Source organism: Sapajus apella, unplaced genomic scaffold, assembly GCF_009761245.1.
Source record: "Sapajus apella isolate SASKATOON/1434 unplaced genomic scaffold, GSC_monkey_1.0 scaffold117, whole genome shotgun sequence".
Taxonomy (NCBI): domain Eukaryota; kingdom Metazoa; phylum Chordata; class Mammalia; order Primates; family Cebidae; genus Sapajus; species Sapajus apella.
Window position 1 is genome coordinate 1,587,272 of NW_022437057.1, and position 26,127 is coordinate 1,613,398.

Here is a 26,127-nt window from a genome sequence, read left to right on the forward strand (position 1 = left end):
GGGAGGGAGGGAGGGAGGGAGGGAGGAAGGGAAAGAAAGAAGGAAGGAAGGAAACCAACCCCAGTGACCACACTGTGCTCTGAGCCTGGGTCCCCTCTCCTCCGTGGCCTTTCCTGAGGCCAAGAGCATGCCCTGGGTGCACAAAGGTACTCAATAAATAAATGTTAGCAAAACTCTTAGAACTCAAATTAAATAAGCCCCAGCCAGGAGATGTGGACTTGGTCCCAGGTCTGCCACTGTCCTTCTGTGGGGCTCTCCTGACCTCTTTCCTTCTCTGAGCCTCTGTTGTTTTCCCATCTGGAAAATGAAGCTCTCAATAACCATAAGGTCATCTGCAACATGGACTGTGTAGGTTCAAAGTGATCGAAGTCACTTTATCCTTGACGAAGCAGTTTATATCTGAAAAATGCCTTCATATGATCCGTCATCAAAGCCTGGGACCTAGTACATCATCATTAAGTGTTTGTTGAATGAATGAATGAATAAACATGAATGGAAAATTTCAGTGGCCTTAAGATGCCCAGAAATCAGGGCAGAACAGCCAAAGGATGGCTAACAGAGATGACAGCTAGACTGGGCAAATGAAGTGGGACAAAAGCAACCCAGTCCCTCCCTCTACTGCCACCAAGAAAAAAGAGATGATGACTGCCATTATTGAGCAACTAGTGTATACATGGCATGGTGCTGAGTGTTTGATAAGCATTCCTTCACTCAATCTCATGAGAAGCTTATGCCTGTTTTACAGATGGGGAAACAGGTTTGGTGGGGAAGGGGTTTCCCCAAAGCCACTCAGTTCGTAAGTGACAGAACCAGGGTATAAACCAAGGTCAGTCTGACTCTAAGACACACAGACAGCCCAGCTGTGTAGCCACAAGCAAGCCACCTTCCCTCTCTGGGCCTGTTTCTTCCTGTGGAAACAGAGGTAGCATGGCCATCAGCCCCCTAGGCCTCCCGACACTGAGATGCCATTACGGGGTGGTGCTGGGAACCCCCTTAGTCCCCCAGATGCAGCATGGAAGACAAACGTTATCCAACCAAGGCCTGCACCTGCGAAGCAAGTCCCTGGAGGCAGACACCAAAAGACACAACAGTCAATACAGAAATGTCCTCAGCGTTATCAGCAGCCGGCAGCTGTGGGTAGTCCCAGAATCTCCCCATCTCTGAGCTCCAAACAATGCTGCCATTGTTGGGGCAGCCCACACCCCCAGGCCTCCCAGGAACACTGGGCCGCACTGAGTTCCTCCACCCCCGGCCTCACCCACCACATTCGAAGGAAGCCTGAGGAAGGAATGAGGGCTGCTCTGGAGCAGGGTGAACTGAGTTCACCCATGGGCAAGGGCATCTGGAACAGAGGGAGTGACCTTGAGGTTCCTAAGTGTGTACATGGCATGGGGCGGGGTGGGGGGCACCTTGCCAGGGCAAAGGGGAGGGGTCATCTAACGGATGACTTAGATACCCCACCTCCTTTTACAGATGAGGAGACTCAGGTGGCTCCACACCCAACTGCACGTGCCCAAGTCCCAGGGCACCTCCGGATGGAACCGAGGTGATTCAAATTCAGGGGCCTAACTCCTTCAGGTACTATCTGGCCCAGTGGTCACGAGCACTGAGGATCTGGGGTCAAAGTTCCCTGAGCTTGAGTCCATCTTATCTTCCAGAAATGCCAAGATCAGGGCTGAGATCAGATTCTGTGTAGATGCTAACGGGACTTCAGCCCTAGCGGAGAGACAAAGGCAGTTCTGTGTCTGCAGGGACATATTTGATCCATTTGACCATCTGTCTCTCTGGCCACCACTCCCTAAAGCCAGCTCTGCTAAGGACAGTGCTGGACACAGAGGGGGAGAAGCCAGTTCCGTCCAAGAGGCCCAGGATGGGTGTCCGTGTCTCAGCTTCTCTAAGGGCAACCCCCAGCCTTCCCGGATTCATTACTCAAGGGACATATGTCTCCAAAGAACCAAATCACCCACGTGAGCCAAAGTGAGCACTGGGTTTTCACTCTGGGGCCAGACACACCTGAGTTCCGATTCTGGCCGGACACTAACAGAATGACCTTGGGACAAGTAACTTCAGAGGTCCAAGTCTCAGTTTGCTCATCTGTAAAGTAGAGGTGATGGTAGAGCCTGCCTTCCTGGTAGTGATCACATGGGATCACACAGGGAAAGCCTGTCGCTCAGAACCTGGCATCCAGTGAGTACAGCACAACGTTAGCAGCACCGGAGCTGGGTCCATGTGGAAACTGAAATCACCACGCTTAGAGACAGCCCTGCACCAGCGCCTGTGCAAGGCTGGAGAAACAACAGCTGTCCTGGGCAAGCTCACACTTCCAGGACAATAAAACGCTGCACACACGCACACTGTGTAGCGTCCATCTGTCCACAGCACACGTCACCAACTCACATATGTACGTCTTACATTTATTGTCTGTTGTCTGCCTCCTCCTCCCTCTCTCCCCCTGTAGAATGTAAATTTCCAGAGGGCAGGCCTTTGTGTCTGTGTGCCAGCCCCTAAACTGCCTGGCACACAGTGGTTGCTCCCCAGGAAACATTTGTTGGCGAATGAATGAATGACTGAGTGAATCATCACTACCCTGCCTACCCGAGGGAGGTGGGAGGCCAATCACATGAGATCACGCATGTGGAATGCCAGACACAGGTAAGTGTTATCATGATAGGGACAGAGGCCATGACAGCTGCAAGTGCTAAAGCTTCCACCAGAGACAACCCAGCCCCAGGGCCAGGAAGAAGGAAGCAGTCCAAGAAACACAAGGAAAGTGGAACACAGCCCTACAACCCCCCTCACCTCCCTTGTCTCCACACTCCTTCCCACAGCACTGGAATAATCGGCTCCTATCTCAGACCAGGAAGGAGCGTAAATCCAGAGTGGTCACCTGGTTGGGGCAGGGCAGACTGGGAGCGTGTGCCTGTGTAGAGGACAGCCACACCCAGCTTGACTCACAGAGGCTGCAAGGGAATAGGGCCTGTGGGCCCAGAGCCACTGATCCTTCAGGCCAAGTCAGATGTCTGGATTCTTTTTTTTTTTTTTTTTTTTTTTTTGAGATGGAGTTTCGCTCTTGTTACCCAGGCTGGAGTGCAATGGCGCGATCTCAGCTCACCGCAACCTCCGCCTCCCAGGTTCAGGCAATTCTCCTGCCTCAGCCTCCTGAGTAGCTGGGATTACAGGCACGCGCCACCATGCCCAGCTAATTTTTTGTAGTTTTAGTAGAGACGGGGTTTCACCATGTTGACCAGGATGGTCTCGATCTCTTGACCTCGTGATCCACCCGCCTCGGCCTCCCAAAGTGCTGGGATTACAAGCTTGAGCCACCGCGCCCGGCCAGATGTCTGGATTCTTATATGAAAGGTGTGGATTTATAAAGGGTCACACCAATTCAAATAATACAAAATGTTTGCTGGTCAGGAATAACTTTTTTTTTGGGGGGATGGAGCTTTTTTTGCGGGGGATGGGGGATGGAGTCTTGCTCTGTCACCAGGCTGGAGTGTAGCGGTGTGATCTCGGCTCACTGCAACCTTAGGTTCAAGCGATTCTCCTGCCTCAGCCTCCTGAGTAGCTGGAACTACAGGTGGGCGCCACCATGCCCAGCTAATTTTTGTATTTTTAGTAGAGATGGGGTTTCACCATGTTGGCCAGGATGGTCTTGATCTCTTGACCTTGTGATTTGCCCACCTCGGCCTCCCAAAGTGCTGTGATTACAGGCATGAGCCACCATGCCTGGCCCAGGAATAACTTTCAAACCTTGTTTTTCCTCTGTTTTCACACCATAATCATCAACATAGAAGACATCTGTGACCAGATGTGGGGGTTCCTCCCTACACACAAGCAGCGGACACTAGCTGTGTGTCTTCCAATTCAATTCCAAAACTATCCACCGGGAAACAGTGTCACATCTCACAGGCTGAGAGCTCAGCCCCTCAAACTGTGCCCCTCCACCCCGCACACCAGTTGCAAGTCCAGGCCTCTGGACCTTCTGACTGACTAGCCTCCAGTTGAGGTTCCCATGACCCCTGCTTTGGGTGTGGTTAATTTGCTGGAACTGGCTCACAGAACTCATGGAAATATTTACTTACATTTACTGATTCATTATAAAAGATACTACAAAGGACACAGATGAAGGGATGTGTACGGTGACGGTGAGGCTGGGGGAAGGGGGCTGGGGCTTCCATGCCCTCCCTGGGCATGCCACCTTCCAGGAATTTCCACCTGGTCAGCTGTCCAGAGGATCCCTGAATCCTGTCCTCTTGGCTTTATATGGAGACTTCATTACACAGGCATGACTGACAACCACATATAGAGATGTGATTAGAAAATAAGCACACCGTCTAAACCCAGCAAGGCCTGCTGCTCAGACTTTTTTTGGCCTCTCTGTGTAGCATTCCTTCCTCTGAGACTCCTGGAATCAGAGTCTCTTGACCCACAATCAAGTTAGAATCCTGCCTTAGGTGACAGGAGGACGGGAGGTCAGAGAGAGAGGCTCTGTTTCCTGATGCCTGCTTCTGAGGCCTAATTCACTCAACATTATACCGAAAGATTGTAACAAGGACAATGGGAATTATGAGCCAGGAACTGTGGATGAAAACCAATACACATGTGATCGTATTACACCTGCCGTCGGCGTAGCCTGTGGGCGTGGTTTACACATCTGTTGGCTGATCTGGACTATAAGCAACACGCCTGTCCTGCTAGTTAAGATGCCTGGCTTGGAGTCACACTGTGAAAACCACAAGCAGGTTTGGGACCCTCCTACACAGCGTCTGCCAGCTGGGTTTCCAACCCTGGATACACTGTGATGGTCAGCACCATCACCCCCGACGTCCAGATGAGGAGCCTGCAGCTCAGAGGCACAAAGAGATGTGTCCAAGGTCACACAGCAGGACAGGGTGCAGCCAGATTCCAATCCCACTCTGCGCATGATCAACTGAAGGAATGAGGGTGTGACTGACAGGGTTTGGGGGCGGAGGGAAGTAGGACTGAGAGGTGCCTGGAGAGGACTTCTGCAGGGGAAGGGGAGGGTCAGATGGTGCACTGGACTGACAGGAAGGCCACAGGAGATGCCTGGTGACATGGTGGGTGAATCCTGGAATGACAATCCCCCATGCTCTTGTGCATGTGACACAGACAGCCCAGGCCGCCGTTCCAACAGCAGGATCTCGGTAAAGCCCTAGGTTACCTGCTTCACAACTCCACCTGCTCCAGGCCAGCAGCTGCACTCGGAGGGTCATTGCCCAAGGGAGCAGCTGGACAGGTGCCCTGGCACAGGCCTCCTCCCCACCAAGCCCTGCCAATAAACATTCTGCTGGATGGCTCCTCAAGTGGAAGGGTGCGGGTCACAGACTGTGTTCTTTGAACTGTTCCCAGTGATGCGCCGAGCCTGGCACCCAGAGAGGGGCACTGTAGGGAGCAGGAAAGAAGGCTTTGGAGCTAGGCAGACCTGGGCTGGAACCTGGCTATGACATGTGGGACAAGCCATTCTCCTTCACCTTTCTAACCCATGGTCTTCCCATCTGTAAAATGGGGGTGACATCTCAATCTCGGGCCAGGCACAGTGGCTCATGCCTGTAATCCCAGCACTTTAGGAGGCTGAGGCAGGTGAACTGCTTGAGTCCAGGAGTTAGAGACCAGCCCTACTCTACAAAAAATACAAAAATTGGCTAGGTGTCCTGGCACACGCCTGTAATCCCAGCTACTTGGGAGGCTAAGGAGGGAGGATTGCTTGAGCCTGGGAGGCAGAAGTTGCAATGAACTGAAATCATGCCAGCACTCTAGCCTGGGTAACAGAGCAATATAAAAGCAAACAAACAAACAAAACTCAGTCCCACAGAACTGAGACGATCTGGTGAGATAATCATGAAAGAGCCCAGCCGGCACAGGCCTAGCACAGAAAACATTCCTGACGAGGCCAACTATCCACGTCACCATGTTTCTGCCTCCTTGTTTTCGTCACCACCTGCTGCCTCCCAATTCTTCCTCTAGGCCAAGGGGCTACGAGCCTCCTCCCCCACTTTCCCTCCCTGGGCCTCAGGGTGCCCCCTCTGTAAAATGGGCATGCCGATACAGTAATAATACACCCACCTCCGGGGCTGCAGAGCCTGTGCAGATTTTAAAGTGCTTTACAAAGTGCTCCTCTGTGTGTGTCCCAACAACTGAGTGCCCCAAAGGCCCAATTCAGAGAGAGGACAGGGGTTAGTGAGTGCAGGGAGCCCCAGGAGGACCAGGACCCCACAACCCATGGAAAGGGTCCTGGCACCCAAAACTGCCAAAAAGGGATGCCTCGGGCCAGGTGACCACAGATCCAGACTTCAGAACTGCAGAGACACAAGGGCTAGGACAAAATGGGCAGATTCCATTGAAAGACCTCCTTGGGATCCTCCCTTCCATGCCTCAAGAGTTATGGATTAGGAAATAGAGGTCCAGGAAAGGGATGATGCTTGTCTCGGGTCACATAGCTGGTTGGTCCCAGGTACAGGCAGAACTCAGCTCTCCTGGGTCGGGCGTGGTGGCTCATGCCAGTAATCCCAGCACTTTGGGAGGTTGAGGAGGGCAGATTACATGAGGTTAGGAGTTTGAGACCAGCCTGGCAAGCCCCATCTCTACTAAAAATACAAAAATTAGCCAGGCATGGCAGCACGTGCCTATAATCCCAGGTACTGGGAGGCTGAGGCAGGAGAATCACTTGAACCTGGGGGGCAGAGGTTGCAGTGAGCTGAGATTGTACCACTGCACTCTAGTCTGGGTGACAAGAGCAAATCAATGTCTCAAAAAATAAAATAAAGAAAGAAGAACTCAGGTCTCCTGCCTCCAGGCCCGGACCCCTTCTGCCACACTGAGAAACTTTCTAAAGTACATAGCACTGTTAAGTACTTCTGAGTATCACATTCTCTTTACAGTTCTGGCTGTTTTAAGGTCAGATACACAATCTCTGTTGGTGACCAAGGGCTGGTCTCTGAGACCAGGATGATAAGCCACAGCAACCCTGGCCTGCAATGTGAGGTCATGTGGGGACACGTGGACAGCAGGCCCATCCCATCCATGCCCTGCTCTTGATCCTGGGACCTGTACTTCCTCTTCGCAGAATGTTCAGTTTGAGGCAAGAAGTCACACTGAGAAAAGCCCACAGTTACTCCTTCAGGGAGGGTAACCATGGCGTCAGCCAACTTCCTCATCAGAAAGTCTTGGGGAGCGTTTTTGTGCTAGGCCACCCCAAAGGAACTCTGGCTGCTCTTGAAAATCAGACTCCTGCTCCACCAAGGGCAGGCACGTCCTCTCTCCTTTCATCTCCCCAATGCACATCTACCACGGACAGACTTCTTACCGGGTCCCATGCTGGGGACCAAAGAGAACAGAAAGCAAGGGAGAGGAGTGATGAAGGTGACAGTTGATACTTACTGAAGCCCTTTTGTGTGCCCAGCCCTGTTGTAGACCTTTTCTTTCTTTCTTTCTTTCTTTCTTTCTTTCTTTCTTTCTTTTTTTTGATGGAGTTTCACTCTTTGTTGCCCAGGCTGGAGCGCAATGGCGCAGTCTCGGCTCACTGCAACCCCCACCTCCCAGGTTCAAGCGATTCTCCTGTCTCAGCCACCCAAGTAGCTGGGATTTACAGGTGCATGCCACCATGCCTGGTTAATTTTTGTATTTTCAGTTGAGATGAGGTTTCACCATGTTGGCCAGACTGGTCTCAAACTCCTCACCTTCTGATCTGCCCACCTCGGCCTCCCAAAGTGCTGGGACTACAGGCATAAGCCACTGCACCTGGCCAACCCTTTCTATTTTTAAACAACTATTAGCTCAATTCTTCCTATGGGCACTACTGTGAAGATCCCCATTTTACAGTTGAGAAAACTGAGGCACAAGGAGAGAAGGAATTGGCTCTGGTCTCGCAATTAGTAAGTGGCAGGCAGGAGAGGGACTGCGAGCCTGCAGGCTCCAGAGGCTGGCCCTTGTGTTTTTCAAAGCAAAGATCTGGTACCATTTCTGGGTCCCTGCCTCTCACCGCCGCAACCGTCACCTCCTGAACACACACACACACACACACACACACACACACACCCCTTGACATACACGTTCAGGAAGTTCATAGGCCCCTCAATAGCCTATTTTTGGACTCCCTAGGCCAGGAGTCCTGGCTTAAACGCCCTCCAGCTCTGGGTAGCTAACTTACAGTGTACTACAGCCTGCCTATATGGAAAAAATGTCTTCTAACACACTTTTCTGGAACTCTTTGTTACCTACTTTCCTCAGTTTTGATAGAGATATGGGGTGAGAAACATTTCATTTCCTTTTAATTTTACAACAAGAAAAATAGTGCATGGCACACACCAATGACCAACAGTCCTCAGCCTCAGTATTGGGGTACCTAAGTCTGAGGCTAACTGGAGGGGACATCCACCTGATGGGCAGCGACTGTTCAGCCCTAGGCAGCTGCTGCCATGCAGAAACATCTCCGGATCATTCAAGAAAAGTCAGAAGGCCAGGATTTTACATGATCTGACAAAATGCTAGCAACAAATTTCTAAAAACATCATGCACATCAAACAAAATAGTGCCCGCAACCTCAGTCTGGCCCAGTTTATGGTCTTGCTCTAAGGGTTCATACACATAGGTCGGGGGCCATGGGTCACAGCCTGTCTGGTTGGTTGACACGTTGCCACCCCCAACAGCAAAAGCCTATGAGTGGTAGGGAGCAGTGCTTCTCTACCAGGGCGACCTTATCCCCCAGGGGACATTTGGCAACATCTAGAGAGAATTTTGGTTGAAAGGTGGTAAGGACAGCTAGGGTGGAAGGTGGTACTGGCAGCTAGGGTGGAAGGCGGTACTGGCGGCTAGGGTGGAAGGCGGTACTGGCGGCTAGGGTGGAAGGCGGTACTGGCGGCTAGGGTGGAAGGCGGTACTGGGAGCTAGGGTGGAAGGCGGTACTGGCGGCTAGGGTGGAAGGCGGTACTGGCGGCTAGGGTGGAAGATGGTACTGGCACCTAGGGTGGAAGGCGGTACTGGCACCTAGGGTGGAAGGTGGTACTGGCGGCTAGGGTGGAAGGTGGTACTGGCGGCTAGGGTGGGAGGTGGTACGGGCACCTAGGGTGGAAGGTGGTACGGGCACCTAGGGTGAAAGGTGGTACGGGTACCTAGGGTGGAAGGTGGTACTGGGAGCTAGGGTGGAAGATGGTACGGGCAGCTAGGGTGGAAGGTGGTACGGGCACCTAGGGTGGAAGGTGGTACTGGCAGCTAGTGGGTGGAGGCCAGGGATGCTGCACATCCTGCAATGCCCAGGACAGCCCCACTGCTAAGAATCATCACACCCAAAATGTCCACAGTGCCAAGGCTGAGGAACCCTGGGGTAGACCAGAGCCCAAAAGGTCAGGAGCTGCTCTAGGGGGTCACTGCAGAAGTGGGAGCCGGGGTGAGGCCTGGCACCCCAACTTAGGCAGCATCTCTGTGCTATTTTCTCTGTGGCCCACAAGGACTTCTACATATATTTCAACGGAAGAGGATTCTGCAGCTGAAAACACCATAGCCCAGGCATAGACAGTGAGAGTTGAGAAATGAGCCAGCGGGGGCAGGACCACCAGCCTCAGGATGGGGAGACATGGGTCCAAGACCAGACTCTGTCCCCCGCTAACTGATCCTGGATAAGTCACCCTGACCCTCATCACCTCATCCCCAAGAAGACCGTCCCCAATCAAGAATGACCTTGTGGGGCCTGGCCCAAATGTTCCCATCCTGTGGCATGTCCCCCAGTAGAGGCCCTCTGGTCAGAAGGTGAGTTTGGGGGCTCCACACAGCACCAAGGGCCGGAAGTAGTTCTCAGTTGCCTCTCACTTTTCCATCCAGCTGGCACTCACACGCTACAAAGTCCCATCGTGACACTCTCCTGGGAGGGCTGTGCCCAAGCTGAAGGCTTTAACAGGCAAAAGGATCAGGCTACTGTATTACTCAACAGAATCTGTTTATTTTCTTTTGTTTGTGGTAAGTGGGTCCTAGTTTTCTATTTAGGGAGTAAGAAGAAGAGTTTTTATTAAAATACATATGTTCAGTTTCTGAAAAGTGAGTCACCTTAAAATATACATAAACTAGGGCCAGGTGCGGTGGCTCACACCTGTAATCCCAGCACCTTGGGAGACCGAGGTGGGTGGATCACAAGTCAGGAGTTCAAGACCAACCTGGCCAATATAGTGAAACCCCATCTCTACTAAAAATACAAAAAATTAGCCAGGCATGGTGGCAGATGTTTGTAATCCCAGCTACTTGGGAGGCTGAGGCAGGAGAATCGTTTGAACCCAGGAGGCAGAGGTTGCAGTGAGCCAAGATTGCACCATTGCACTCCAGCCAGGGTGACAGTGCCAGACACCATCTCAAAAATATATATATATTTAATATACAATACATATATAAAATATATATTTTATAGATTAAATATGTATTTTATATATTTTATACATATTAAAATATATATATAAACCATTAAGGAGGTAGGGAGGAGAATGAATGAAGTTTGAAAGAGGCAGCCCTATGAAGAAGGTCTTTTTTTTTTTTTTTCTAAACTGGGTCTCACTCTGTTGCCCAGGCTGAGTGCAGTAATGTGATCATGGCTCACTGTAGCCTCCACCTCTCAGGCTCAGCCTCCTGAGCAGCCAGGAGCACAGGTGCAAACCACCACATCCAGCTACTTTTTCATTTTTTGTAGAGAGGGGGTTTCCCTGTGCTGCGCAGGCTGGTCTCAAACTCCTGGGCTTGAGTGATCCTCCTGCCTCGGTCTCCCAAAGTGCTGAGATTACAGGCACGCACCATGGCGCCCAGCCCCAAAAGGGTCTCATACAACACACTGTTATTGCCGATATTCAGCAGCGAGAACAGCAAGTTTCTATCCACAGAAAATACCCAGGAAGACTCCAAGGCTCCAGGGCCTTCAGTGCCAAGCAAAGGAGGAATTGCCTTGGTAGTCAGCAGTGAGACAGATTCCTGGGCAGATAAACCTGCTGAAAAGAGCTCTGGCCAGGGAAAGCCTGGGATAGAGGGACTTTGTACTTGACCTGTGCTGGGTCTCCAGGGCGGCGGGGGCGCTTTCCTCACTCTCAGGTGATGTCCTCATCCACCCTGACCCTGACATCACCTTTCTCATTGTTTGGGGGTGAAATGATCACAGCAAAGCCTCAGAAAAGTTCACCAGGTCAAAGGCGGAGAAGCCAGAAGGGAAGGGGCTGCAGGAAACGGAGGACTCAGAGTGGGTGGTGAGAATGGTGGAAAGACAGAACTGGGGGAGAGGGGGCAGGGACACAGTGGCATTTCCCACGCACCCACTCTGCCCCAGACACTGCTGCCCACGTCCAAACTGCACTTCTCCCTTAATCCTGATAACAATGCCGCAGGCAGGGTTTTATTTTCATGGTCTCCATTTCAGAGATAAAGAAATAGACACTCAGAGATGAGCTAAAATCCCAGTTAGTGCCAAGAACCAGGACTGGACCCCAGTTCCTCCACCACATGGCAGGGAAGAGGAGAGCAGAGTCAGAGACTGACTCCATTAATAGCTGCCGGGAGGGCAGGGTGCCTGGCTCACTACCCCGACCACCCCCCCAGGTTTCCGAACACCTACAGTGAGATCACAACTCCACGGCCTTGGCTCCTGTGGCCCCTCCCCAGGCCCCTCTGTGTCTCTGAAGGCAGTAGGTTTGCTCTGGCCTCTGGGCTTTCCCCACTCGATTTTCCTGATCCTCCCTCTCAAACACCCACCTCAGAGGGGCCTCCCCTGACCCGCACTTGAAGTGGCTTGCCCTTCCCTGGACCACACCTCCCGATTTTGTTTTTTCGCTTTTTGTTTTTTTGAGACACAATCTCACTCTGTCGTCCAGGCTGGAGTGCAGTGGCGTGATCTTGGCTCACTGCAACCTGCACCTCCTGTGTTCAAGCGATTCTCCTGCCTCAGCCTCCCAAGTAGCTGGGATTACAGGCATGTGCCACCACGCCTGGCTAATTTTTGTATTTTCAGTAGAGACAGGGTTTCACTATGTTAGCTAGGCTGGTCTCGAAGTCCTGACCTCAGGTGATCCACCCGCCTTGGCTTCCCAAACTGCTGGAATTACAGGTGTGAGCCACTGAGCCCAGCTCACCTCCCGATTTTATATCCGCCCTGATCACTACTGGAGTTATGTGTTCATGCACGGTTAGCTGTCTCCCACAGGCAGACTGGAGTCTCCATGAGGCTGAGGACCCTTTTTCTCTCCCTCACTGATGAATCCCCAGCCCCTACAATGGGGGCCTTCCATTTAGCAGCTGCTCAGCAGGTGCAGGCCGTCTAGACTCGGTTCGCGTTATTCTGCCGCTCTCCCTCTGCCAAGCGCAGCCACAACAGCTTCTGTTGGGTCCTCTGCAGGCTCCTGCCTCAGGGCCTGTGCACTTCCTATTCCCTCTACCTGGTGCTTTCTGCCCCCACACATTTGGAGGTCTGCCTCCGTTTGGTCTTTTGGCTCTCAGCTAAAACGTCACCTCATAAGAAAAGCTTCTCTGTCCATTGTGTTTACAGCACCCGATCCTGACCCTACCCAGGAATGCCTTCTGCATTTCCCCCTGATTTTTCTTCCACTCACTTGTCACTTGCCCAAGGCCTCCCATATACTTCTTCATCGGCTTTCATACCATCTGTTTCTGCCACTAGACTTTGAGACTCGTGAGGCCAGGGGCCTTCCCAGCTCTGTTAGCGACTTTGAGTTGGTAGCTTGAAACTGATCACAGTGGAGATGTGTACATTTAGAAATGCAAAAATGCCAGGCATCAGAGCTTTTCTTCCCAAAGAACTCACCCTTGCTCCTGTAATACATGCTGGAAAAGAGACCCCGTCCTTGAAAGACTTGCCCAGAGACCAAACTCTGGCTCAGGCTGAGGGTTGGGGATGGGGGTAGTTATGAGCAGAGGAAATTCATGAGGTTAGCCCAGGCTTTCTTGTACTCACTCATTTTGGGACAGGGGCGTCATCTAGGGCTTTACTGTCTATGCTGTCCAGTACAGGAGCCACTAACACACTATTGAATGTTCAAAATGTGGCGAGCGTAGACCTAAACGTATCATTTTGTTCTCTTCTAATTCATTTAAATTTTAAAACCGAGGCCGGGGCCGGGCGCGGTGGCTCAAGCCCGTAATCCCAGCACTTTGGGAGGCCGAGGCGGGTGGATCACGAGGTCAAGAGATCGAGACCATCCTGGTCAACATGGTGAAACCCTGTCTCTACTAAAAATACAAAAAAACATTAGCTGGGCATGGTGGTGCGTGCCTGTAATCCCAGCTACTCAGGAGGCTGAGGCAGGAGAATTGCCTGAACCCAGGAGGCGGAGGTTGCAGTGAGCCGAGATTGCGCCATTGCACTCCAGCCTGGGTCACAAGAGTGTAACTCCGTCTCAAAAAAAAAACAAAAAAAAAACAAACAAAAAAAAAAACTGAGGCCAGGCACAGTGGCTCACGCCTATAATCCCAGCACTTTGGGAGGTTGAGGCAGGTGGATCATAAGGTCAGGAGTTTGAAACCAGCCTGGCCAACATAGTGAAACCCCACCTCTATTAAAACTACAAAAATTAGCCAGGCATGGTGGTGCACGCCTGTAGTCCCAGCTACTGGGGAGGTTGAGGCAGGAGAACCACTTGAACCCAGGAGGCGGAAGTTGTGGTGAGCTAAGATTGCGCCACTGCACTCCAGCCGGGGCAGCAGAGCGGGACTTCGTCTCAAGAACAAGCAAAAAAATTTTTTTTTAACTGAGATTTGGTTCAGCTACTAGGAAACGTTTAAGAATGCTGGACCAACTTGGGTGTGTGAATCTACCTTTCTCAATCGTAAATTTTATGATGTCTAAATACAGAACAAGGATTTCTGACGAAAATTTAGCCCCTGAATTAAGATGTGCTAAAAGTGTAAAATACACACTGGATTTGAAGACTTAGAATAAAAAAAGTAAAATAGCTCAATAACTCTATATGGATTACATATCGAAATGATCATATTTTTATATACTGGGTTAAATAAATTATTGAAACTAATTTCATCTGTTTCTTTTTGCTCTTTTGGATGTGACTGTTAGAAATATAAAATTATGCGTGTGGCTCACATTATAGTTCCACTGGTCTAGAGCATTTGGGTTGTTTTTCCCCAACTTGCACCATTTGATATTCAAAAGTGGAAGTGGTGATAAGGAACCACAGACGGATTTTGCCATGATTACAAACTCTGGACAAAAATGAGCTAATCTTGTCAAATAGCACATGGGGTGGTTTGGTGAATAACCTCCACCCCACTCAGGGGAAAGTCTATCCCTTGCTACCACGGCTACAGAAGGGACCCAAGACACTTGGGGAACAGCCAGTTTCTCATCCCAAAGTCCCTGAGAGCAGACCCCAGGTTCAGGACTGGTTTTGTGAAAGATATCCACATGGAAGATGTCTCCTAGAGCCACACAGAAGCCCAGGCCTGGTCACAAGATGGGCCTGAGAACCATCACACAGAAGAAAATATCAACGGATTGGTGCATCCTTCCACCTGTATCTCTGGACGTCTCCCTTCTGCACTTTTGCCCATTTGCTGGTCTCTCTACTTTGACTGCTCTTCCTTCTCTTATCTCCCTGGAGGACTCCTATGCATCCTGCAAGACCCAGTTCAAATGTCCCTTCCCCTGAAGCCTCCCCTGACCAGAGGATGTTCCACATCACATCCTTGGGCTCCTGCACTAGTCTATTCATACCACTTCTCAAACCGCCTCAATGTTTTTCTTTTGCTCTTGTCCTCTCAAACCTGGCTTCTTTCCATAACACAGAATATAATATGCCTCTCCCCTACAGAAAAGTAGCATTGGGTCTCCATTACCTAAAACAGTGATTCTCAAGCTTAAACGAGCATCAACGCCACTTAGATTCCTGGGCCCTTAACATGCCAATTGCTGGGCCTCACCTCAAAGTTATTGACCTAGTAGGCCTCAGGAGGGGCCTGATATCCTGCATGTCTAACCAAGTCCCAGCTGAGACTGATGAGCTGATCCAAGGGCTGTACGTTAAGAACCACTGCAAGGCCGGGCGCGGTGGCTCACGCCTGTAATCCCAGCACTTTGGGAGGCCGAGGCGGGTGGATCACGAGGTCAAGAGATCGAGACCATCCTGGTCAACGTGGTGAAACCCCGTCTCTACTAAAAATACAAAAAATTAGCTGGGCATGGTGGCGCGTGCCTGTAATCCCAGCTACTCAGGAGGCTGAGGCAGGAGAATTGCCTGAACCCGGGAGGCGGAGGTTGCGGTGAGCCGAGATCGCGCCATTGCACTCCAGCCTGGGTAACAAGAGCGAAACTCCGTCTCAAAAAAAAAAAAAAAAAAAAAAAAAAAGAACCACTGCAGTAAAAGATCGAAGGCCAAGTCTTCACCTTGGCATGCAGGGCCTTCCACAACGTGGCCTTCAATTACTTTACCACCCTCATCTTTCACCACATGCTGCCCCGGTCCTGGACTAGCCATCTCCCAAATGTGCTATACCTGTCATGCCTCTACCCCGCTGCTCATGCTGTCCCTTCTGCCTGACATTCTTTCCCCCTTTATATCCACCCAGTTCCAGGGCCACCTTCCTTGATCTCACAGCACGAGTACCTTTAAGGATGTGCAAAGTAACAAATCGTGGATTGTCAGGGAAGCTCCAAACGAGGAGGGTAAGAAATGGTCTTGGCCGCAGCAGTGGGCGTAGGATGAGTGGCATGAGAAAGCACCAGCCTTAAAGTGACACCTTAGGGACAGAAAAGTCTAGTGTATTTATTTCAACAACAGCATGACAGTCGCAATCTAGTTAGGAACTGTTTTTGGCTCTACCTGGTTTTCTAGCTCGGCCACTTGCTAGCTCTGTGGCCTGGGGAGCAGCCTGCACAGCGTTTTTGTTTCTCGTTTTCTTTTGTAAGATGGGATAAAGCAACAGCCTCGCAGAATGCAGATTAAACCACATAATGCAAGTAAAACTCATAGCAAAAGGCCTAGCACACAGTAAACTCTCAATAAATGCTAGCTATTATGAGCAGTATCTTTGGAACTGGGAAAGTAGGGAACTTGGTACCCAGCCACAATCAATAATGGAAATAGAAGCATAATAGAGATTTTTCTTAATGGATACATAGTCAGCAGTCCAACAAATGCTGTATGCACAGAGAGGAAGATGAATGGACAGGAAAGTGGGTGGCTGGGTGGGTGGGTCAATGGGAGATCGCCTTTGCTTAATATCAAAAGTGGCTCTGTGAGCCCAGTTTGGCAACAGACACTTAAGAATCTTAAAAATGCTCATAAAAAAGCTCTCAGACAAGAACACACACACACACAAAATTAAAAGATGTCCATCACAGAGTTGTTTATAACAGCCCCCCCACCCAAAAAAAGGAGCAGCCTAAATGCAAACCAATAGAGAAGGACACAGCAGAGTCAGAAGATTAATTTCTTCGGAAGAATAAAAAAATGAAAACAAAAGTGTTTCTCCACTGGCATGGAAAGACTTTTTTTTTTTTTTTTTTTTTTTTTTTGAGATAGTGTCTCGCTCTGTTACCCAGGCCGGAGCGCAATGGCATGATCTCAGCTCACTGCAGCCTCCGCCTCCTGGGTTCAAGCAATTCTCCTGCCTCAGCCTCCCAAGTAGCTGGGATTACAGGTGCACGCCACCATGCCTGGCTAATTTTTTGTATTTTTAGTAGAGAAGGGGTTTCACCATGTTGGCCAGGTTGGTCTTGAAGTCCTGACCTCAGGTGATCCTCCCATCTCAGCCTCCCAAAGTGCTGGGATTACAGGCGTGAGCCACTGTGCCCGGCCAAGATGCTCTTAATATATTTGAAATAAAAAGAGTAAAAGGTAAAGTAACAGGTATGGTACGAATTCACATTTTTTTAGACGAAGTTTTGCTCTTGTTGCCCAGGCTGGAGTGCAATGGTGTGATTTTGGCTCACTGCAACCTCTGCCTCCCGGGTTCAAGTGATTCTCCTGCCTCAGCCTCCCGAGTAGCTGGGATTACAGGCATGCGCCACCACACTCGGCTGATTTTTTGTATTTTTAGTAGTGATGGGGTTTCTCCATGTTGGCCAGGCTGGTCTGGAACTCCTGATCTCAGGTGATCCACCCATCTCGGCTTCCCAAAGTGCTGGGATTACAGGCATGAGCCACTGCGCCTGGCCAGGAATTGGGTTTTATAAACTGAGAGGCATTTACACCAGGAGAACATAATGAGACAGACTCAGGCAGGCTTGTCCCATGAAAGCCAGGGGGCACTCCCCAGTTCCTTTACAGAAGTTGAGGGGTGGGCTGGGCATGGTGGCTCACACCTGTAATCCTAGAACTTTGGGAGGCCAACGTGGGTGGATCACATGAGCTCAGGAGTTTGAGACCAGCCTGTCCAACATGATGAAATGCTGTTTCTGCTAAAAATACAAAAAAATTAGCTGGGTATTGTGGCACATGTCTGCAATCCCAGCTACTTGGGAGGCTGAGGCAGGAGAATTGCTTGAACCTGGGAGGCAGAGGTTGCAGTGAGCTGAGATCACTCTACTGCACTACAGCCTGGGCAACAGAGTGAGACTCTGTCATAAAGAAAAAGAAGTTAGGGGTGGTGCTGAGTTTGGAAGGTGGGGCTTGAAGCTGCATCCACACTGCTCATCAAAGAATGAGGATGCTGATGGAAAATAGGGGCCTGGTAAAGAGATCGCTTCTTTACTGCAGCCATCAAGAAGGATCTCCGCATAGCAGCTGCGGCAGTGGTAGAAGAGCTGCTACTACGACAATTAATGAAATAGCCAACACTTCCTGGGCTCTTACATGTGCCCAGCACTCTTCTAAGCACCTAGCATGAATTTACTCACTTAATCCCACTAATTACTCTATGAGCTAGGTACTATTCTCAGCCCCTCCTTACAGATGGAGAAACTAATGCATGGAGAGGTTAGGAACTTGGTTGAGATTATTCAGCTTGTAAATAGCAGGGCTGGGATTCGAGGCCAGGCAGTAGAGCTTCAGAGTTCCTTCCTGCTCCAAATCACTGGTGCTCCTCCCAAGGGGGAGGCACCACAGGAAGGGGAGGGTAGGTGGCCAGGAGCTCCCCACTTCCCCATCTTCTTGCCCTGGTCCTCGCCCTCAAAGCAGATGCTGAGAAAGAACTGAAGACCTCAGGACCAAGCTAGCTCCAGAGTACCAGGCCATGGGGGCTGAGCAGAGGAAGGCTGGGCGGCAGCCTTACCCACAGCTTCCCGTTGTGATAGTAGGCTCCCAGGAGCTTCACGATGTAGGGGTGGTCACAGGTGGCCAGGATCTCAATCTCCACGATGTAGTCCTCCAGCTCCTCCTCACTCTTGGTTTCAATGACTTTGGCCGCAGCCAAGGCACCCGTCTCCTTATTCTTGGCCTGCAAAGAGGAGACATGGGAGTTCAACAAGGTATGCTCGGCAGGAAACTGACCTCTGGACGTGCGCCCAGAGCCCCGCATGAGTATGAAAGCAGAGGCCGGATGTCCAGATGGGGCCTGAGACGCTGAACCAGGACGTACATTGTTCTGGACAATAACCAGTGCCACACATCATGTCTGTACTTAACAATATGTAACAATACACCCATACAATACTGTGGAATAAATAAAAATACAAGAATGAGACAGCTCTACAAATAACAACATAGAAAGATTGTGGATTTGTTCAGAAAAGAAAAAACAAAACAGGTCATTAAACAGTAGAAGTGGCACAATACTTTTTGCATAAAAAATGGAAAACTACACCTTCATACATGCTCACAAGCATCTGTGAATGCATGAGAAACTTAGGAAAAATACTGCCTGAGAGCAGGCTGGGGAGGGGTCACAAACGCAGAGGCATTCAAAGGATACTTTCACTCTGTTTAAAATTTAAAATCTAGGCCAGGCGTGATAGCTCGCGCCTGTAATCCCAGCACTTTGGGAGGCCGAGGCAGGCAGATCACAAGGTCAGGAATTGGAAACCAGCCTGGCCAACATAGTGAAACCTCATCTCTACTAAAAATATAAAAATTAGCCGGGTATGGTGGTGTGTCCCTGTAGTCCCAGCTACCCGAGAGGCTGAGGCAGAATTGTTTGAACCCAGGAGGCAGAGGTTGCAGTGAGCAGAGACCACGTCATTGCACTTCAGCCTGGGTGACAGAGTGAGACTTTGTCTCAAAAGAAAATAAAAATTAAATCTGTTGAAAAAAAATTTTTTTTTGTTTTTTGAGATGGAGACTTCCTCTGTCACCCAGGCTGGAGTGCAGTGGCGTGATCACTGTTTACTGCAGCCTCTGCCTCCCAGGTTCAAGCGATTCTCCTGCCTCAGCCTCCTGAGTAGCTGGGACTACAGGCACATGCCACCACACCCGGCTAATTTTCATATTTTTAGTAGAGATGGGGTTTCACCATGTTGGCTGGGCTTGTCTCGAACTCCTGGCCTCAAGTGATCCGCCCACCTTGACCTCCCAAAGTGCTGAAATTACAGGTGTGAGCCACTGCGCCTGGCCTAAAATTTATTTAAAAATTTTAATAGGAATGTTTGATGCATTTATTTGCAACATTTCACATGCATTAACACTAGAATGAAAAGGCGGTCTAAGTGCCTACCAGTTGTGGTGGAACTGCTTTGGAGATGCATGTCACCTGGGCAAAACAAGTCTTCCTTATTTGAGGAAAAAGAGTAAGAAAACTCCACACATACTAAGATGGCTATAGTTTTTAAAAATGGAAAATATTAAGTGCTGGTGAGGACTGGAGAAATTAAAATCCTTGTGCATTGTTGGTGAGAAGGTCAAATGGTGCAGCCAGTGTGAAAAACAGTTTGGTAGTTTCTCAAAAGGTTAAACATAGGCCTACACTAGCAATTCCGCTCATAGGTATATACCCAAAAAAGCTCAAAGCAGGGACTCAGGAGATATTTACATACTCATAGTAGCCAAAGTGTGAAAACAACCCAGGTATCCATCAGTAGATAAATGAATATTTGGGAGGCCAAGGCAGGCAGATCACTTGAAGTCAGGAGTTCAAGACCAGCCTGGCCAACATGGTGAAACCCCATCTCTAATAAAACTACAAAAATTAGCTGGGCATGGTGTTGCACACCTGTCATCGCAGCTACTCAGGAAGCTGAGGCAGGAGAATCATTTGAACCCAGGAGGTGAAGGGTGCAGTGAGGTGAGATCACACCAATCCACTCCAGCCTGGATGCCAGAGCAGGATTCCGCGTCTCAAAAAAAAAAAAAAAAAAAAAGGATGAATGAATAAACAAAATGTGGTATATCCACACACTGAAATATTCCACCGTAAAAAGGAACACAATTCTGGCTGGGCGCGGTGGCTCATGCCTGTAATCCCAGCACTTTGGGAGGTCGAGATGGGCGGATCACCTGAGGTCGGGAGTTCAAGACCAGCCTGGCCAACACAGAGAACTTCTCTACTAAAAATACAAAATTAGCCAGGTGTGTGGTGGCACACTCAGCTACTCAGGAGGGATTCTCCTGCTGAGGCAGGAGAATCACTTGAACCCAGGAGGTGGAGGTTGTGGTGAGCCGAGATCGTGCCATTGCACTCCAGCCTGGGCAACAAGAGCAAAACTCCGTCTCAAAAAAAAAAAAAAAAAGGAGGCCGGGCACAGTGGCTCACGCCTGTAATCCAAGCACTTCCGAGGCCAAGGCGGGCAGAACTCCTGAGGTCAGGAGTTCAAGAACAGCCTGACCAACATGGTGAAACCCCATCTTTAAAAAAAAAAAGGAAGGCAATTTCCTTTTTCACTTAACATAATGTTTTCAGGATTCATCCGTGACACAAACTACATGGATGAATCCTGAAAACATTATGTTAAGTGAAATAAACCAGACACAAAAAGATATGTATTGTATAACTCCAGTTTCCTGAAGTACCCAGAGTAGCTGACATCATGGAAAACATGATTCAGTAGAACAGAGTTTTCCAGGGGTTAGAAAGTGGGGAATGGGGAGTTATTGTTTAGTGGGTACAGATTTTTTTGTAGAGGGTGATGAAAATTTTGAGGTATAGGTAGTGGTGATGGCTACACACTTGTGAACTGGTTTAATGCCATTAAATTTACACTTAGAAATGGCCAAAATTATGAATATGATGTTACGCATATTTTATCACAATTCAAAAGAGAATGAGAGAGAAATAACCATGTCAATGGAGCAAGCAGTCCCACTCTGTTCCACACAAGGAGCTGGTGTCTGGGAAATGGGAGGTGAGGACCCACAGCGCACCAGGAGTCCTTCGAGGACGTCAGTGGGGAATGCTGCTGCAAGCATTTCACCCGCCCCACTGCATGGGGTTCTGGTGTTGAACAAGAACACATGGTGTGGCATGGTGGCTCACACTTATAATCCTAGCACTTTGGGAAGCCAAGGCGGATGGCTTGCTTGAGTCCATGAGTTTAAGACCAGCCAGGGCAACAGAGCGAAATCCCACTTCTACAAAAAAAAAAAAAAAGCAAAAACTAGCTGGGCATGACCGCATACACCTGTAGTCCCAGCTGCTTGAGAGGCTGAGGGGGGAGGATTGCTTGAGTCTAGGAGGTGGGGACTGCAGTGAGCTGAGATCTTGCCACTGTACTGGGTGATAGGAAAAAAAAAAAAAAAAAAGGCCAGGTACAGTGGCTCACACCTGTAATCCTAGCACTTTGGGGGGCCAATACAGGTAGATCGCCTGAGCTCAGGAGTTCGAGACCAGCCTGGGCAAGATGGTGAAACCCCATCTCTACCACAATACAAAAAATCAGCTGGGCATGGCGGTGGGCGCTTGTAATCCCAGCTACTTGGGAAGCTGAGGCAGGGAGAATGGCTTGAACCCGGGAGGTGAAGGTTGCAGTGAGTTGAGATCATGCCATTGCACTGTAGCCTGGGCAACAGAGCAAAACTCCATCTCAAAAAAAAAAAAAAAAACACTCACATACACATTTCCTTACAAGATGGCCCCTAGCCAGGTGCAGTGTCTCACACCTGTAATCCCAGTACTTTGGAAGGCTGAGGTGGGCAGATCACCTGAGGTCAGGAGTTCAACACCAGCCTGGCCAACATGGTGAAACCCCGTCTCTACTAAAAAGTACAAAAATTGGCCAAGTGTGGTGCATGCCTGTAATCTCAACTACTCAGGAGGCTGAGGCAGGAGAATTGCTTGAACCTGGGAGGCGGAGGTTGCAGTGAGCCGAGATTGCACAACTGTACTCTAGCCTGAGTGACAGAGTGAGATTCCATCTCAGGAAAAAAAAAAAAAAAAAAAATGGCCCCTAAAACCACTCTGCTCATCTGGAGACCTTAAACGGCAGTCTATCGCAAAACACAGGGAAAATGGGCTCTGGACTGAGTATTATAGCTTAGTCTCCACCATGGCACCTTCCTAGGGATAATATTGATCACACTCCACACTTGCCTTCCATGACAGCTCTGGAATCTGACTGCTCCAGAAATTCTGGCTGGCCAAGTTATTCCTGCACATCTAGCTCCCCATAAATGACAACGTCCGTTCATTCCTGTCAATACAGGGACCTGAGGCTTAGGGATATTCCCGCATTCCACAGATGGACGTGCAAGTCCAGGTTTAGAGGGGAAGTGCGATTAGAACTGGGGAAGTGGCACCAGAATTTGCATCTGGGTCCTCTAACGTCAAAATTCTGCACACTTTCCACCACTGTACAAGGTCTCCCTGTAATCTCCACCACTTAGAAGCTTCTACAACCCGATGCCAATAGACACTTACCAGAGCACTACTGGGCCAGCCATGCACAGGGTGCCCACAACACAGACAGAGAGCAACCCTCTCCCTGGCCAGCTTGAAGCCTAGCTAGAGAGACACAGCCCTCTACTGAGAGTGACCAGAGACAGTAAGCTTATGATGGGGTGAGGGAGATGGTGCCTAACCCCACCAAGGAGGCTTCTGGAAGGAAGCAATACTTAGGAGTGGGCCAGGCACCTGTAATTCCAGCACTTTGGGAGGCTGAGGTGGGTGAATTGCTTGAGGTCAGGAGTTTGAGACCAACCTGGCCAACATGGTGAAACCGTGTCTCTATTAAAAATACAAAAAACTAGCCGGGGTGGTGGTGAACACCTGTAGTCCTAGCTACTCTGGAGGCTGAGACAGGAGAATCGCTTGAACCCAGGAGGCAGAGGTTGCAGTGAGCAGAAATTGTGCCACTGCACTCCAGCCTGGGAGACAGAGTGAGACTCCATCTCAAAAAAAAAAAAAAAAAAATTACTGAGGGGTGGTACAAGCAGGCAATTTCTCTGCACATTTGCTTTTTGTATACTCATTCTCAGTTTAGATAAATAGTTCTTTCATTAATTGAGCTGCAAAGTTTCCAGGGTCCCATGTAGTGATAACAATATGTCACTTTTTTTTTAAATTTTTTTAATTTTTTTTTTTTTTTTAAAGATGGGGTTTCACCATGTTGGCCAGGCTGGTCTTGAACTCCTGACCTCAGGTGATCCACCCACCTTGGCTTCCCAAAGTGCTAGGATTACAGGCGTGGGCGCTCACGCCTGTCTAAGATGTCACTTGTTATACAGAGTGGCCTCTTTCTCAGGGGTCCACTCTGCAAGCGGCACTGATCTGCACTGCTTATATGTGTTAGCGTATTGATCTCCTGGATCACCCTACAACATGGTGCTATCGGTATCCCACAGACAGACCAGGAGACGATCTGAGGCAGGGTACCCTAGGAATCAGGCGGCAGAGTGGGCTTGGAACTAAGGCAGTCCCATTCCTAGGTCTGCACACTCTTGGTGGCCACATTCTTCCTTCAGCCAAGTCCTTTGCATGCCAGAGTCTGGGATGCCTCCCATCCTGAGCCCAGGAGCCCCGTTCAGGGAAGGAAATTTCATGACAGGCCATTTTCCAGAGCCTAGAATTAACCAGCTCACTTGGCTCAAACTCTGTGGGGTCTTCTCCCCTAAACTTAATTTTGAAAGTCTGTTGAGGCTGGGCGCAGTGGCTCATGCCTGTAATCCCAGCACTTTGGGAGGCCGAGGTGGATGGCTAACCTGAAGTCAGGAGTTTGAGACCAGCCTAACCAACAGGGTAAAACCCCATCTCTAGTAAAAATATAAAAATTAGCCAGGCCTGGTGGTGGGTACATGTAATCCCAGCTACCTGGGAGGCTGAAGCAGGAGAATCGCTTGAACCCAGGAGGTGGAGGTTGCAGTGAGCCAAGGTCATGGACACTGTACTCCAGCCTGGATGACAGAGTGAGATTCAGTCTCCAAAAAAAAAAAAAAAAAAAAAAAACCCAGCTTGTTTAGAATGCCTTAGCAACCAATCAATTGAGTTTCAGGTGCGTGTGCTCTCTGTCTGTCGTCTCTCTCTCTCTCTCTCTCTCTGTCTCTCTCTCTCTCACACACACACACACACACACACACACGCACACACACACACACACACAGACACAGTCTTTAACTGATTGTGTCCCTGCTTTTTGTAAAGCTGATTTTTATATATCCCCACCAGAGGGCTGGCAAAGAATCCCTCCTTTCTGCACACATTGCTTTTTCTCTTCCCACTCCTCCACCTCATCCTCTCCAAACCCAGAAGAGAGGTTAGGGCAGCTCTGCTCCTTCCCTGAGAGGAAGGTGGAGGGCTTAGTGGAGTGGCTAGAGCTAGGGCCAGTGAACAAGGCAACCACCTTGACCATGCTGAGCTGGGCAAGGGCCCCCCCTTCAATCACTCATCTTTCAGTCCTGAGAGCTGCCAAAGAAGGCTGCATGTCACCTTTTCCTGGGTTTCCTGAAAAGGAATGTTTTCTCCTGATGGTGGAAGAGGCTGAGGTGGGGACCATTTTCCAGGAGTGCACAAGCCTTGCCTTGCCCACCATCCTGAAAGGCCGCACTGACCAGAGAGTCAGGCCTCAGCCAGTGCCAGTGTCAACGCAAGGCACATCCGCTACCCAGCACCTCACTCAGATTCCACAGAGACCAGAACCTGCCAGACAGAGGTTAGTAGGAACCGTGGACCAAAAAGTGACTTGGCCAAAATTAAATTCTTTCAAAGCAATCCATCAGCTTGAGGCCACAGGGGAGGTCATGCAGCTGATGATAAAAACAGCTAGCACTGACTGAGCACTCTCTGTGTTCCAGGATGGGCTTTACATGGAATTTCTCACTTCATCCTCCATCCAGCCCTTGAAGACAAATATTATTCCCAGTTTACAGATGAGGGAACAGATTCAGAGAGGTGGGGTGATGTGCCTCAGGTCATACAGAGAGTGGGGTAGAGGGTGAAGGCTGGATCCAAATTCAAGCCTTCCTTACCTCCAAAACATTTCCCCCAAAGACCTTTCCTGATGAGTGTCCAGCACTCCCTCCTCTATCTCCCTTTGCTAAAGATAAATGACAATCACAGCCAGTAACAACCACTCACATAATGGGACTGCTTGGCAGCTGAGGAGTGCTCAGGCAGCCAGAATGCCATCCGCCAACAAACCTTTAAGGCCAGCGTTGGCCTTGATGCCTGCCCATTTACCAAGCAAGCAGACTGAGGCTTGGGAATCCAGCAGGACTGTGAGCTGTCACAGTGGCCTCCGGATCCCTGGCCTACTGTTCTCGGTCACTACACCACACCGCCAGGAAGCAGCTTATTCCCTATTCATTCATTCAACCATTATTTACTTGGCTAAATTCTAGTGAACAAGACAAGCAGTTTCTGCCTAGGAGAATTTGCATGAGGCAATCACTTGCCTCTCATATCATAATTCAACCTTCCATGATTTTTCTTCAACAGGGTCCAACCTGCCCTCAGTTCCAGTCCCTAAACTGCAATATTTAGAAGAGGATAGGGACTCGGCCAATCAGAATACTCCACTCCCTCTGGCCACAGTGATTGGCTCAAGAACAGGCACTGTGGTGGGGTGAGGTGGCTCACGCCTGTGATCTCAGCACTTTGGAAGGCCAAGGCAGGTGGATCACCTGAGGTCAGAAGTTTGAGATCAGGCTAGCCAACACGGTGAAACCCCATCTCTACTAAAAATACAAAAATTAGCTGGGCGTGATGGCGCATGCCTGTAGTCCCAGCTACTCGGGCGTCTGAGGCAGAAGAATTGCTTGAACCCAGGAGGCAGAGGTTGCGGTGAGCCGAGATTGCACTCCAGCCTGGGCAACAAGA

General features: G+C 49.8%; 1 protein-coding gene across 2 annotated transcripts in view; it reads right to left on the reverse strand.

Moving 5' to 3' along the window:
- The window catches only part of STK10 (serine/threonine kinase 10), a 152,627-nt gene that overhangs the window by 101,243 nt on the left and 25,257 nt on the right, over window positions 1-26,127 (reverse strand). For both annotated transcript variants that reach the window (XM_032260349.1, XM_032260350.1), the window contains exon 2: window positions 18,223-18,387. In XM_032260349.1, coding sequence (XP_032116240.1) covers window positions 18,223-18,387 — 165 coding nt within the window. The remainder of the gene's footprint in view (window positions 1-18,222; window positions 18,388-26,127) is intronic.